The 14,094-nt window shown below is 39.3% G+C and overlaps 1 protein-coding gene across 1 annotated transcript; it reads left to right on the forward strand.

The window, feature by feature from the left end:
- Positions 1-7,838: 7,838 nt before the first annotated feature.
- On the forward strand, positions 7,839-8,683 carry LOC118330712 (calmodulin-like protein 4). The gene is made up of 2 exons (XM_035665364.1): positions 7,839-8,025; positions 8,586-8,683. The coding sequence occupies exons 1-2, from the start codon at positions 7,878-7,880 to the stop codon at positions 8,681-8,683; spliced, it is 246 nt and encodes an 81-aa protein (XP_035521257.1). The 5' UTR covers positions 7,839-7,877.
- The last annotated feature ends 5,411 nt before the right edge of the window (positions 8,684-14,094 follow it).

The following is a 14,094-nucleotide window of genomic DNA, read 5'->3' on the forward strand; positions in this document are numbered from 1 at the left end:
ACTTAATTCTCAGGAGAGACATTTGAGAAGAATGAGAAAACCAAGCCAACCTTAAAGAGTTAACAATACATTTTTCTTCCCTGGACTTGCAGTTGCAGTGTGTTGAGCTCTCTGGGCCGCCGTAGAAATGAGTCTGCTGTGAGTTATTAGCAGAGTCTCAAAGGACTTATTACTTCATATCGTTTAAATTAAAATCTGTTTCTTGGTACAAACTTAAGATTTATTTTCCCAATTGAAACGCAAATGTATAATTCTTGGTTCAATAATTTTGCCTCCATGAACATCGAGAGGGCATCGATTTATTCTGAAGCAACTTTCAGCAGAGCATCTCATAAAACTGTTAAATTTACAGTAAAATCCTTTTAATTATGGGAAGATTATTTAAAAATGATAAACAGATCAATTCAGAGGGCAACAGATTCTCCGTGTTTTTAAAAGTGAAAAATAAGCCTGTTTGAATTTCTAGTCATGTATCAGAGACTTCACTACAGAGCGAGTCTCAGAGGACTTCACAAGGACGAGTGGATGTGAGAGATAAACAAGAGCTAATCACACAATAAAATGATTTAGTGATTGATTTTCTTTCCCCAATGAGCACTAGAGGCGATCTCAGTGTCTCCTGCTATATTTCTCCTAGCAGTTAAATATCACACATACAGCTCAGAATACCTAATGAGCCAAATAAAGCTTATTGTGAGACACTGCAGAGGAAACTCATGTGTTACTGTCACTGATACTTTCTATCGGCATCCCGTCCGGTACTCAGCACGCTACTTCAGGCTGTGGCCGTCAGTACACGAGTCCTATCGTTCAATTAAACCTTGACATTGATTTGGGGATAATGACGTGGCTGATGGCTAGTGTCAGATTATATTTGCTAATATTATATTTGACTTTTACTCTTGCTAGCATAACGTTAGCTCTCTGTTTCGTAGGAAGGAAGGTGTTAGCAGGGAAATGGAGTTAAGGCTTTCAAAAAAACTTTAGATTTTTATTGAAAAGCACATTAAAAATATAAAATAATGATCTTATTTTTTTTTTCTTTGGTAAGTGACTGTGGTATAAGTGGGATAATGCCCTTAGAGGTGTTCATTATCAGGAATTAATAGATGATGTGGAGGCCAGAACCACATTATTCTTTATTTAACCAGCCAATAGAATTAAAGCCACTATTACTATTAATTATTACTACTAAATCAGCAGGAGACAGTGATTAATGCCTCCCCTCAGTTAAAATCATTACGTCTGATCGTTTGCTAACGGTCAGATGCATTTAGCTGTGGTGACAGACGGCCCTGCTGCGCTCAGGAGGAAAGAAACAGGCTTTTAAAGTGAGATATCTCACTCCGTCAGGTGGCAAATGTCCATCAGACTGAGCTCCAAACGGAGGAAGGTCATTCTGTGGAGTGGGAGAAAAATATATCAGAATGGACTGCTGGGAAAATGAGCTTAAATATCTCATCCTGTCAGGTAGGACATACAACAATGGAGGGCCCGGAGGATAGAAGTGAAGGTTTATAGCAATTTAACCACCTGACAGAATGAGCTGGAAGTCTGGTGCACGAAAGAATGAGTCCTTTAATACGTTCCTACGTTTCAGGACAACAGCGCCACCTAAATACGACTTTATCCAAGCACTCATATATAGAGCTGCACGTTGGGCAATTTGTGTAATTATTTAATGATACTATACTTACGCTTTACGTCAGAAAGGCTGGAGAGAGACAAAACACTGACGACTCTAAGGGCAGATTCACATTTATTTTTAGACAACAACAAACAAACATAATTAACCCCACTTGTGTTGATTATTAAATTACCAGAATACACACTGATGACACATACAGGTGGACCCAAATGCACGACTCTGGCACAGATGAAGTTGAAGAAAAAAAGATTTTTATTTTTAACAAAAGGCGCTCTCTAGGAGGATTTAAACAATACAAACAAAAGTCTAACTTAAATTGGTCCATGGAAAAACCTGGACTCTGAATTACAACACTTGACAATACTCACTGACTTACTGTACGTTCAGACCAAAAGCGTACAAAGCATGCGGAAGTCATTCACTNNGGAAAAGGCGTAGCGGAGCGGATCGAGTGGACAAGGCGGAAAAAAAAAGTTAAAAATGTTTTAACTTTTTATGACGCGCCAGAGCGCACAAAGCGGATAGCCATGCAATAACCAATGGGAATGTCTAGATCTGCTGACGTCCCTTCGAAATCAACCCACGTAACCGTGTGGGTCCTACCAAAACATTCGTTCTGAATAGCGCTGAGATTATTAATAGCTGCTCGTATCGCAGAGAGCGGTATTGTGTCGACGTCTCACTGTTTATGTACAGACCAAGTTACAGTAAGCCGATTGCATGGACAGAGGGTCGCTGAAGCAGTTGGTGGTTGTGAGCTGGGGAGAATTCTGTAAGGTAGTGTAATAGAGGATTAGTGGAAATATGGTGCAGACTTGCTCCGGTTGCCCGCAAAAAAGTTGCCGCGCGGAGTTCTTCAGTTCATTCGTCGCCTTGCATACGCATACTCACACTACACTGTGTTGTGCACGGCGCTTTTTGCATCCGGATGACGTGCGGCCCCTGTTAAATTGAGAAGCAGAGAACGAGGAAGCGCGACCCAAAGGCGGCAACAAGCGGACTTTATTGGGGCGAGCAGCGCGTTTGCGTACTGTCCGCTTGTTTGAGCTTGGTCTGGAAGCTACAGGTTACGACAAAGATAACGACAAAGACAAAGGGATAAGCAAGACTATTGGTATACCATGTCGCGACGTGAAACAGTATGAGGAGCACGTCAGGGGTGAGACGAGTTAGCAAAGGCGGGAAAGAACAGTCACCAAAGGGAGGAAGTTCAGGTTGAACAGTGGAGCTGGGAAATGCTGAGTACAGAAATAAAACAGGAAGATAACAAGAAAACACTAACGGAATGAAGCAGACTAATCCGTTAAGCAAACTTGACGAGACACAACATGAAGGCGTTGTTGCCTATAACGTTAATGTTGCAGAAAGCTATCGTAAGCTAACAGATCGTAGTGTTTATCGTAGTTAGCTGGCAAACGTTAGCATTAACTCCGTTGTCCAGTTCCAGACACCAGGATTGTTTTTAATGTTGAAGTTGACTCACATTCAGTAACTTTACTCATGTGTCCTAAAAATGCTAAAAGTGTCCCAAAATACTAGCGTCCTACAAAGGTAGATCATTGGTTTTTAATGTGTTATGTGATGAACTTAATGATATCTACAGTCAGCAGCATCGAGGGGAACATCTCTGGAGTCCATCAGAGACTCTTCAGAAGCTCGCTCAGCCAGTCAACTCTAATTAAATATGAAGTATTTCACTTCGTTAGCTCCGAGTCGGCTGCAGCTGCTGACTGTTACCGTGCCGTGGGCCGTTTCCACACCCACAGCAGCTCACAGGAGATTTTCCCGGGTGTTGTTTGCCTCCTCGGAGCGCCACCGAGCTCCATCGTGTCGCCCGCGGATACACAACCCCGGCACACGGCGGCTCGACTCACAGCAGCTTAATCTTTAACCTTTATTCAGCGAGTGGCGGCCGTCCTCCTCCTCGCTCAGAGCGGGTCCCGCTGCTCGCTTCACATCACATCTGAGATTATTTGTGTTTCCCTTCACTTCCTGTAAATCCTCCTCGCTGTTTCTCACACTGAGACGAGCGAACAGTGACAGACCTCCGCTCCTCACCTCCCTGTGGCGTCGTAACACCTGAGTGACAGGATATAAAATCTGCTGTGCAGCTGATTTCTCCTCTCAGCTCTCCGTCTTTAAAGCCCCATAATGACTACATTTCTGCCAAATCTGCTCCTTCTCCATCATTTAAAACATTAATAAAAACCTACCTGTAACACTAAAGAAACAGGATTATTAGCTCGGTCAGCTGTGCAGCTAAGCTTACTACTACAAACAATATCAATCAATCACTACCAGCTTGTTTTTACAGTAAATGTAAATATGAGAAAGCATATTGCTGCTTTCTGTTCCTTAAGCTTCCACCTAAAGAAACATCCGCACACATCTTTCCTGTTTTTTATTATTTATATGTTTCCTATTGAACCAGATTCCACACAGGACACAGTTTCTGTTTCGGGTTTAAAGCTCCTCCACTCAAAAAGCCAATTTTCTTCTTCTTCATTCACTGTGCAGGGTTTGTTTTCACTTTCATCTTCTGAGGGAGGAAAGTTTCTCACCTTTAACCCCTTTATGACATCACTGCTAGTTTAACAAAGAACTTAAGAAAACAATATCTAACGCTTATTTATTCAATATCCCAAACAGTGTGTTAATGTGTCATTGAACGTGTTTAGAGAAGATCTTTACATTTGTTACTGAACAAAAAGATGACTGATCTGACATTAAAGCTGCTCTAATCAATATTTATTTGATGTAATCAATAGATGAAGTGAGCGTGTATAAAGTGAAAGAGGTCGCTTGTTTGTCAGGAACGAACGGACATTTTTAATTATACAGACTCTAGAAACCATAGATATACATAATAAAGCCTTTATTATGTATATCTATGATGGAAACAACCAAGAAATGGTTCTAATAATAACATCATCTCACGTTTGCTACTGTTGGACAGAGCCAGGCTAGCTGTTTCCCCCTCTTTTCAGTCTTTATGCTAAGCTAAGTTAACCAGCTGCTGACTAAAGCTTTACACACAGACATGAGTGATATCAGTCTGAATTGTGTGTTTGTGTAGAACTGAGCCTTTAAATAATAAAGATATATATTATTATATTATATATATTTATAAATATTTTGAAGGTAAAAAAACATGCAGCTGTGGTTTACAGAACTTTAGTGTAGTAAATACAGAAGATCTTTTTCTACTTTTATGATAAAATGATATTAGTACTGTTTTATTTCTGGTTAAAGTTGAGTTTTATTCCATATTTTACTGAATAAATACAAGTTTTTTCCATCAAAAGAAACAGTTTCGCCTCATGGAAACCCAACATGAATGCTGGTGAGATAGTTTTGTACAATTCACAGTCTGTAATATATAAAAAATCCACTTTATTCCATATAAATTCCATATTAATAAAGGTTTTACCATGAGTAAACCACTGAATTACTATTTTAAACTGTATTTAATTATTTAGAGTTTACGCTCTTTTACATTCATATTTTACAGTGTATATATATTAAATCCAGCTATATTTCTGTTTGTGCCCCCCCAAACAACCTTTTCTTGCTGAGAGCCTCATCAGGCTTCATTCGAACCAATTTTGTACATCTATCAGGCTTTTGATGTTTGATGCTATATCTTGAGATCGCCATGGTAACCAGCACGGCATGGTTTCGGTTCAAAGGCTCGGATGAGAAGGTCCCGAGGACTCTTTAATGATGTCGATCCACAGACAGGAAGAAAGGCTCTCAGAGGGCCACATTTCTCCTTCAGTCAGCAAGTCACAGTCAGCAAAACCCAAAACACCCCCTCGATTTAATTTCAATAAATGAAAATAGAAATAATTAGTTGGGGTTTAACGATCGAACAAAACAAAAAAAGCAATTAGAGCTTAAAAAGTAACAACATTAAGAGCAGTGGAAAAGGCACTTAGAGCTATTAAAGTATCCAAAATAAAATGTCTTGATAGACTCAATAATAACAACAACAGAGCAATAAAAGTGTTAATTAGCTGAAAACTAAAAAGAAGAAAAGCAGTTTTTTAGTTAGTCTGTTTTAACATTTAAATCAAAGCAGTAATTATACAATAAATTATTAAAATATGCCCCCAATATATTTGACTTATAATCATAACTGTAATGCAGTTTCTGCCTGTGGTTTGAAAATAACTGACAATTATATTTATTCGTACAACCAACACCAGACCCACACCGTACAGCCAAGATACAGCCAGCAGGACAACCCCAGCTTAGCTTAGCTACAGCTAGCTAGCTGGATGCGACTACCTCGCATCACTCTTGGCTAGTAGAAAGCTATCGTTAGCTTTGTACTGTTACATCATTTATTGTTGGCTAAAATCAACACAGTTTGTCAAAATACATAAGTTAGTATAATGGATCACATTAGCTAGATAAAAGCACAATATAACAATATGTTCCACAAACTTTACAGTAATGTTAGCTTTGACTTTGGACTCTGTGTTGTGGACTCTGTGTTGGACTCTGTGTTGGACTCTGTGTTGTGGACACAGCTAGTCCAGTCCGGTTCTGCATTAAAATGGCGTCTGTGTCTTCACATTACAGCACATGTCATCACTTCGTGGGACATTACATCAACAGAAACAAAAGATTCCTGTGAGTCACTGCTGGGCTGCGTAACAAGGCAGAATTACAAATAAAGCAAATGATAATCAAACACGACTCCCTGCGGTGAACCGGAGCGAACACACACACTGTGTTCATGTTCACAGCTCCTGTCTCATCTTGTTTCAGCTCTTTTCCATCACCATGATTGTCTCTGCACACGCTGTCCTCATCCATCCTTGTTGTAAGATCACAGGAATATACAGCAGGAGGTTCAGTCTTACATAACGGCAGCAGTGTAAACCTCTGCACCGACTGCACAACCTTCTACATCTTTAGTATCACTAAATATCACCCAAACCAACAATGGCTGCATGTTAATGTTCACACATCAACCTTTTACCATCCACTGCAGGACGCTAACACTGCACATAAAACATTCACAGAGCGATAAAGTGGCCTGAATATAAATGAGTACTGATTGATTTTTGTTCATTATCCTTTCCTATTTTTCTCTGCAGTCTTTCAGAGGTTGTAGTATATATACTGTATATATATATATATATATATATATAAAGATACCGGTATTGTATGAAACTAGATCGTGTCATGCTAGCATGTCGAGAAGGAGGCTAAATAACGCCCCAAAGTTAAAAAAATGTGGGCAATGGACAAACTGGCATGTCCATTTTCAAAGGGATCCTCTGACCTCTGACCTCAAGATATCTGAATGAAAATGGTTTTTATGGGAACAAACGAGTCTCCCCTTTACAGACATGTCCTCTGTGACTACATTTTTGTTGATGGCCATGTTTTTTGAATGATTTTGCTCCTTTATATTAGAAATGTGCATCCGTATAAAACGCTACAGGATTTGGTGTTGAGCCAAAATAACAAAAGCAGATGTCAGTTTACAGTTTTTTAGTTTATGCTAATTAGCAAAAACATTTTCACTGTAAACTTTTACTTTTACTTTTAAGGCTTTTTAAGGTTTTTTTGCACCTTCAGAACCTTTCTGAAATATGTAATTATTGTTAGTAAAAGTAAAATCTGTCAGTGTTATAAATGTTTAAATTTAAAATTATTCTGATTATTCTTTAAAACCAGTAAGATAAAGAGAGAAAGCAGCAGGAGGTCGAGCTGGACCAGTTTTTCTTCCATATTCCTGAAAAGTTAATAAAGTTTCCCCCACTGACATCATCAATATATAAATTTTATTTTTAATATTTCTGTCTGTACACATAAAGGCTGCAGATATTTGACTTTCTCTTGTTATCTTTATGTGATATATTTAAATGAGTGTGAATGTCCCAGCTGTAATTAACAGTTTCCACTCGTATTGGACATGTTTAAACTGCCACCAGTTTATCTAACAGATCGCTCTTTACATTCTGTTTTACTGCTCCACTGTTTGAACAACTTATTTCATATTCTGTCATATTACACTTCCTCCTCCCCCCCTGCGCTGAATCTTTAAACTCCTCCTTGTGCAGTGTCCTCGTTTCTCCTGCAGAGATCAATAACGTTTCATCTTATCTATTCATCTGGTGACATTATGGATGATCAGCGCGGCCCGGTGAAAGTGAGATCTCTTCCTGCAGATTGGAGTGGAGAGCTGGACTTCTCCACCCTGCTGAGCATCATGCACCGGCAGCTCCAGCAGGAGGCGCCGGAGGAGGAGATCCTGGAGGCCATGAAGATGGCTGACAAGGAGCAGAAAGGCTTCATCCTCGCTGCCGAGCTGAGAGCCAAACTCACCGGGCTGGGGGAGAAACTGACTGACAGGGAGGGTGAGAGCGCTAAACAACCGATATTTTATCTTTAATATCTGGCATTTCATTTATTATGACACCATATTTTGAATCCTCCGGGTTCCTGTCAGGTTTTAATCCCTTAGTGTTTTATTTTGCTGTTACCAAACACATTATCTTGGCTCTATTATTCTTCAGTTTAATCCTGTTAAGTGAAACCTTCTGTTGGACATCCACAGAATTTAAGTCTGGTGGGGATTTTCATTACTGCAGATAATGTGGAAAAGTGGAGGTAGAAAAGAAATGAAGATAACAGTCACATTTAATGAGATTATGTTTTCGTTGCAGTCAAACGGGAGTCAGACAGCTGCAGAATAAACCTCTTCTTTCAAAAAAAAGTGAGAATGTGTCAATGGGTGAAAATATCCTGTTTTCAGTTCAGTTATAAAGCAACGTATTCACATGAAAAACAAAATGTCTGCCCTGTTATTTCTGAATGAACGACTTACATACACATAGTGGATGATGATGAGGACACTGTTCAATGACATTCAAATGTAGAAAATCATTGATTGACGGCCGTGTTGCTCTGTTTCTAGTGGACGAGCTGCTGAAGGAGGCGGGTGTTGGACCTGATGGGCGGGTCTACTGCGAGCAGTTCGCTAAAGCGGTGACGCGCTCGTCTGCAAATCGCTGACGTCACAAAATCATGGCGGCTTCTGAAGACTTTATAACACAAACTTTATGTTTTGTTTGTTAAATAACGTTTCAATCGCACTATTTCTTCCTCACCGGGATTCCTTCCTCTTCCTCTGATTGGCTAGTGTTTGTTGCCTTCGTTAGGTTAGCGTTAGCCAATCAGAGGCAGAGTTGGGGAATTTCCAACAGAGTTCTGCAACCACCTTTTTTAAGAAATGTAAAAGCTTCAAAATCTACAGGTGAGGTATTAAATGATTGATTTATGTCATAGAATAAAACATGAACGTGAAGGGTTTTTAGGACTCGTTCCTGACTAAATAAAGTAATAAAGAAACATTTTGTCTGAATAAACAAACAATGCAATCTTTCTCTATATACGTTTGTGTGGAACCTCCTAGCTTTAGTGTTATACCATGCTAACAGTTATGCTACCAATGTATCTTGTGGGGTTCTGGTTTAAAAACAAGCTGAAAACATGAAAATAAGTCAACTGGAGAGAAACTTTTAAACTCACAGAGCTCAACAATAAGTGAGCTGCAAATGTTAGCATGTCTGTTTACTTAGCTCACCACCTACATTAGTAACCTAGCTTTAATTCCAAGGCTGAGTTAAAGTTCACTTTACATTATTTGGTAACAGGCTATTTGGTAAAAAAATCCCAACTGAGGACACATCTACTGTTTGCGAGCTAGTTCTGGTTTGGGGTTTAAGCTAATGTTAGCAGTTAGCGTTATGTTACCAAACACACCAATTAGTCCTCAATCTCTTTAACATATTGTGTTATAAACCAGCTACTGCAATCAGTACCGAAGGCTGTTATTTAACACCACCTTAACATAACCTGGGGGTCCCATCCCCCAGTAGGGGTCACCAAAGATTCAAAGGGGGTCGCAAGGCCTCCTTGATTTTAAGGGGTGTAGAAAAATTTAAAAACAATATCTCAGCATTTAATTCATTTCTGTAAAGAAATTTTTTTTAGTTTTTTTGTTGATAGCCTATTATTATTTAAGATCTAAACTTTGAACACAAACTATATTCAGAGCTTCAGTCTCTGATAAACTCGTCCTGCATCAGAAATAAGAGGAAGAAAACAGTGAATAATCCTAATTATTGCTGATGTGTGAGAGCAGAAAGCGACGGGGGGTCGGGGATTAGCAAAAGGTCGGTTCAGTGTAGTTTCTTATCATTTACCAATATATTATATATATAATATAATATAATATAATATTGTTGCATGTTTAATTCGGTACAGGAGACATTTTCATTAGAGATCATTGTTTCATCATCCTCAGGCCTGTTGCAATAATCCCTGAGAAGTTTCAGTTCTTCCTGCATGATGACATATTTGCTCTGCAAGCAGAAGCGTTTTATGAAGGGAAGATTATTCCCCTGTAAACCTTCCTGTCATTTCCTGTTAGTAGAGCTTCACGCGTGGAAAACCCATCAGCCAGTTCAGACTTTGCTGTAGTGAGAATACAAAACGCTGGAAGCTTCCTGTTGTAATTTGCAGTGACACATCTTCTGGTTTCATGTAAACCCCGGAGGACAGCGTGGATTATATTGCTCTGTCAGGTCTGAACCTGTTTGCGAGGGACGCTGTGAAGCTTCTTCGTTGTAATTCGCAGTGAATCACAGACTGTTGGAGGCCGGCTGAATGACTCTCAGCACTAACACCTCGGGGCTTCACCAGCCTGTTGCCTTTGACCTTGTTAACGCAGATTATCGGACACTTCACCCGTGAACGGAGACTTTACGCCGCATTTGTCTTCAGTGGGTCTGAATAAAGTGAACTCACTGGAGGGAACTCTTTATGTGCTTACTGAGCCTTTCTGTCTTTCAATACAACAGATATCTGAGTAAGGTTGGGGTTAATCCAATCTGCTCGCTGAAGAGCAAAGTCGGTATTTTGCTGCCAGGAACTGGATCCAAAATTAAACTACAGGAACGCAAACTTTCAAAGACACTGAACAAAATTTATTAGAGTTTGAATTTATATAGTTATGACCATCGTTTATGCTAACGTTTTACTGAAGTATGAGTCTGAGGTTTCCACTCAAACACAATCTGTGTAACTCAAACTGTGTTTAGAAAAGAACTAAACTAAAAACAAGAACTGGACGTTTCTTTGCTCCAAATTAAATGGGATTAACATAAAGTGTCTGCAAAGGGGAGACTGGTGGGTTCCCATAGATTGTCATTCAGATATCTTGAGGTTGGAGGTCAGTGGATCCCTTTGAAAATAACCATGACAGATTTCCCATCGCTACAATTTAGCCAAACTTTGGAGCATTATTTAGCCTCCTTCCCGACGTGGTTGGTACTGATGGATGCGTTCGGTCCTCTAGTTTCGTATGATACCAGGATCTTCACTCTAGCTTTAAAGCGGAGCCCGCTGCAGCCTCAGAAACACAGTGTGGAGTGGAAGGAGTAAAGATAAGGGGGTGGCAAATCAGATTTCAGGGGTGGGTCTTTATTGATCCGCCAAAGTTTCATCCTGATGGAATAAAAGGATTTATTCCTGGGTGGTGCCTGTTCTTAAATCTCTACTGCCATCTAATCAAAGGAAACCATCCCAGCCCCTGTATGGTGCTGTACTGGTCAGACTGGTTTATGTGAACATGAGTTACTGGATGAACAGTTCAAGCTTTTTCAGTCTGAGATCAATGATTTATATTAAAGTCTTATTAAAAGCCGCAATGTGAATGTGAAGCGCGTCAGGAGTCTCTGGTTAGGAGCTGATGTGTCGCCCACAATGTAACCACCAGACAGCACACAGGAAGTCCTTCCTCTCGCTCTCGGCGCTGCGGAGGTTAGACCTGACTCTGGCTGTGTTTCTGAGCCTGACCTGCAGCACCGGCGGTGTACAAACAGCAGGGAGCGTCTGTTTGTCATCAAACGATTACTTCTACTACTTTCTGTAGATAATTAATTAATTATTCCACTTTTAAACTCCAAAGAAACTGATATTCTGAGATAACATCCTAATTACCGTCCTTTAAATTATCAAACGTAATTTACTTCACAATGAAAACTGATGTCTTGTATCAGGAGATAACAGTTGAGTATCTTTAATCATGAGCTCGTTACTCTGAGAGGCGTCCAGGAGGAACCAGAGAGGACTTAACGAGGTAATTTCACCCACACACAATTCTCCTGTTATGACAACTGTTTGTTATCTCTACATAATGAGATGAATAATGCTGATTTAATTGTGATCACGTGGTAACAGTCGAGGTAATGAGATCAGTCTTTTCAATCGCTATCTTTAAAGCTGAAACTCAAAATAAGGTTTGTTATCACAATGAAATCAGATCATTATGGAAGCTAATTCCAGCCAATGTGACCACAAAGGTCTCAAAATATTGAGAAACTTTCTCATTATAATGATTTACAGGATCCTTATGGCTTCCATAGATAACGAAGATAATGAGAAAGTGATGAAAACGTGCTTCGTTATAATTAATATTGTGAGTTAGAGGAATAAATATATAAAAAAACATAAAAACCAGAAACAGAAAACTGTTTATCTCAAATAAAACTTATTATATGATTATATTCAACTGTAAAGAATTAAATGAACAACGCTGCTTTTTATGTATAAATGTTTGATTAATGTCTCAGTTACTAAAATTAATATGAATAAAATCCCCCAAAACACGACATTTGCTCATTTAGATGAACTTTTATAATGAAAAAGTGCTTCGTTATCAACCACCAAGGTTGAGCCAATATAATCAATATAATCAATGATGTCAGTTTCTAAATTTTGACTATTCGACCTCCGCCCTGAGTGGATATAAAGCAGTACGCTGTAAAACCTGTCCACACTCACTCATTCACATTAAGATGTGATTATATTTATTTGATCTTTTAACCAGCACAGATTAGCTTAGCATGTAGCATATCTGAGTACAGGAGAAGTTTTCTGCTCGTAGGATATAAATTTGTGGGTTTTTGGTTGTTGTTGGTTAAATGTTAGTGTGGGTGATTTATTGTGACCTTTGCTCTGCAGCCTCGAGGTGAACTGAACATTTCCAACAGGTCAGATTCTAAAAATAACAACAACCTCCATTATGCTGTTTGTCCTGTGTCGACCGTTACAGCCTCAGGGGGGCGCTACAGGGGCTTCTGAGACCTCCACTTTACACTCTTTACATTTGAACATGTGATTTGGGAATGTTAGTAATGACAGTGAATGTAAACACGAAGAGAGTAAATGGGCTGTGTCTGTTCTGTGTGTTAAATCTGACCTCATTAAACACTGTGCTCATCTACCGCCGCCGTAATGGGCGGCTGTACTTTCACACAGACCACTAGTTCCCTTGTTTCTGGGCTGTTTCCAGCTTTATGTGATGAAAGATTCATGGAGCCGCCTCTGCAGGCTCGTAAGGGAGGAGCAAAGTCCACCTTCGCTGTTTATAGGCCGGACTGTCTTTACATAACGTGCCTCTCTGTGTCCTGTCCTGGTTTTATTCATGTGGTCCCAGTTTGTTCTCTTTATGTGAGGAGCTCTCTTCATAAACAGTCTGGCTTTCTGAGCGCTCATACAAACACTTTCACCTGATTCAAGTTCAATTACAGCAGCAGACGTAAATCAGAAGTTTCAGCCGGGAGTCAAACAGTCTCGAGTTATTTTATCTCCGTTTACATGAACAGATCCACTGTTACTGCCTGTATTTATGACATTAGGCTCCATTTCATGGGAAACTTGAGCTCATTTATACAAATGTTTTAATATTATTAGTTTTACACATTACACCCCAAAAGGAGCCATAATGTAAATAATGTGGAGCTGCTCAAAGGTGGGGTCCGCCATAAGTTACAAGTCTTGTGGAAAAACTTAAAGTTCCCTCCAGTCAGAAATCAGTGTTTGTTCTACAGTGAATGATGTTTAAATGTCTGAATGAGGTTTAAATGTCTGAATGAGGTTTAAATGTCTGACACCAGAAGGATGTTTTCAGATTCATCCGCTGAAAGTGGAAAGTTTCTCTCATTGAACGTCTGATTTTAACTAGCTGGCTAATTTACATCAGTCATTAGCTCGCTAATTATATCATTTTAAAGATGGTTAGAAGATAAAAGAGACATATATAGTCACATTTTTAGTTAGATAATGTTAGTAAAACATTAGCTATATATCCAGCTAATTTATAGTTATAACTAGTAAGTTAGGTAACGTTTTGCGAACATTATATTTCAGAGGTAACTAGCTACCTGATGATGGATTAAAGGTTAAAATTATTACTCGATTGAATTTAGGGAACGAGTGACCCTTTCTAAGCCCCACTCCTTTTTGCTCTGTGCTCCAATAACAGTTGAGCTAGATTCAGTCAGAACCTCTGTCACATATACTACATACTTAGCTAATCTATGCTAAAAAGACAACCACATTTTGAAGATGGTTAAAGG

Source organism: Morone saxatilis, unplaced genomic scaffold, assembly GCF_004916995.1.
Source record: "Morone saxatilis isolate NCDOM2014 unplaced genomic scaffold, NCSU_SB_2.0 Contig2, whole genome shotgun sequence".
Lineage (NCBI taxonomy): Eukaryota > Metazoa > Chordata > Actinopteri > Moronidae > Morone > Morone saxatilis.